General features: G+C 28.6%; 1 protein-coding gene across 1 annotated transcript in view; it reads left to right on the top strand.

Annotated features, from left to right (window-relative positions):
* The window catches only part of LOC106466817 (reticulophagy regulator 3-like), a 42,145-nt gene that overhangs the window by 21,960 nt on the left and 18,170 nt on the right, over positions 1-2,015 (top strand). The window contains exon 2 of the mRNA XM_013927118.1: positions 1,748-1,854. Within this exon, the coding sequence (XP_013782572.1) occupies positions 1,748-1,854 (107 nt within the window). The remainder of the gene's footprint in view (positions 1-1,747; positions 1,855-2,015) is intronic.

Here is a 2,015-nt window from a genome sequence, read left to right as displayed (position 1 = left end):
ATAAATAATATGGTAACACATTATTATGAAACATTCACACTAATGTAGTTTGTACATTGTCAGATAAATAATATGGTAACACATTATTATGAAACATTCACACTAATGTAGTTTGTACATTGTCAGATAAATAATATGGTAACACATTATTATGAAACATTCACACTAATGTAGTTTGTACATTGTCTGATAAATAATATGGTAACACATTATTACGAAACTTTCACACTAATGTAGTTCGTACATTGTCTGATAAATAATATGGTAACACATTATTACGAAACTTTCACACTAATGTAGTTCGTACATTGTCAGATAAATAATATGGTAACACATTATTACGAAACATTCACACTAATGTAGTTTGTACATTGTCTGATAAATAATATGGTAACACATTATTACGAAACATTCACACTAATGTAGTTCGTACATTGTCTGATAAATAATATGGTAGCACATTATTATGAAACATTCACACTAATGTAGTTCGTACATTGTCTGATAAATAATATGGTAACACATTATTATGAAACATTCACACTAATGTAGTTTGTACATTGTCTGATAAATAATATGGTAGCACATTATTATGAAACATTCACACTAAGGTAGTTTTCCCAGATTTCGTTGTGTGGAAAACGGTAGAAGTCATAAAAGACTAAAACCCAGGTTTCAAAATTTTTAAATGCTTCACATATGTGTTTTAGATTAGCATGTAAGCTAGCTATAATTAAGTGAATTTTTCTAAACAGCATATTGTAGTTATAATACTATAAAAATAATTTTATCTTTATAACTAAACATTTAGAAACAAATCAAGTAATTTTTTTAGCTAAGTTAGATAACACTTGTGTACAGATAAAAGATTAAAAATACACCTAATGTACAGTAAAATTTGGTTTATTAAAACACACCATTATACAATTGTGGTATTCTTGGGAGGAATTTAACCCCAAATCTAAGTCCTGAAACAGCTATTTGTGGAACAATAGATTTATTTTTGTACAATGTTTAACTTCTGCCAGTGAGACATGATCACATGCAACATTCAAGGTATAAGTGTGTGATCATGATTTGCTGTTATAGACGAAACGTTGTATAGAAATAAATCTGTTATTTTCACAAGTAGCAGTTTCAGAACTTCTTATTCTTCATAAGTGGGTACTTCTTAAAAAAGCAAAATCTAAGTTATTAATACCAATAAAAGAACACGTTTTGTCACTGAAATATCTAAAGTCTTTTTTTTGAAGAGGGTGCACGTGCTCCATTTTTAATGAATCAAATTTTATTGTGCATTAAATCAACTTTGTGTGTGCATTTATAATAATTTAATTTAACTTTATCTCAAATATTATGCAGTTACGGTGAGGTAGGGAACTGAATGTTTGTATAAAATGGGCATTCCTTCAACTGGTGTACTGGGCAAAACTTTTGTGTTAGTGTGATTAATTATATTTTGGAAGTACTAAATACGCACGCTTAAGTATAGTACAAAATTTTTTTTTTATCTGTTAAGAGCAAATGGGATTTTTTTTATACTGGAAGGTAAATATATCAAAAAATAAATGATTGATGTAAGTGTTAATAATGAATTTTTTGTTCAAGATTAATGTGATTAGATGGTCCAGCGAGAGATCTGATGTTAATAAATAAAGGAATTTTGATGTAATTGTATTATTATAATCTGTTTTTTCAGAAGTAACATATTAAATAAAATTTTTGGTACCTTTTTAATTTTTTTCAGGTTGATTGTCTCTTATAGTGCATGTTTCTACTCACTGTTGGCTCTTGCTACATTGTCAGCATTTCTGTATAAAACTTGGGTAAATTGGATCTGGCCTGAGATAAGGGGTGAGTAAGAGACATTTGACTCTTTCACACTCATCTAAAGATGAATCGTTACTATATAATACTTTGGTAAATTGGATTTGAGCTGAAATAAGGGGTAAGTGACAGATGCTCTTCTCTTTCACACTCATCTAAAGATGAATCGTTACTATATAATACTTCGG

The sequence above is a fragment of the Limulus polyphemus genome, unplaced genomic scaffold (assembly GCF_000517525.1).
Source record: "Limulus polyphemus unplaced genomic scaffold, Limulus_polyphemus-2.1.2 Scaffold2387, whole genome shotgun sequence".
Classification (NCBI taxonomy): domain Eukaryota; kingdom Metazoa; phylum Arthropoda; class Merostomata; order Xiphosura; family Limulidae; genus Limulus; species Limulus polyphemus.
This window is presented reverse-complemented; position numbering and strand designations above follow the sequence as displayed.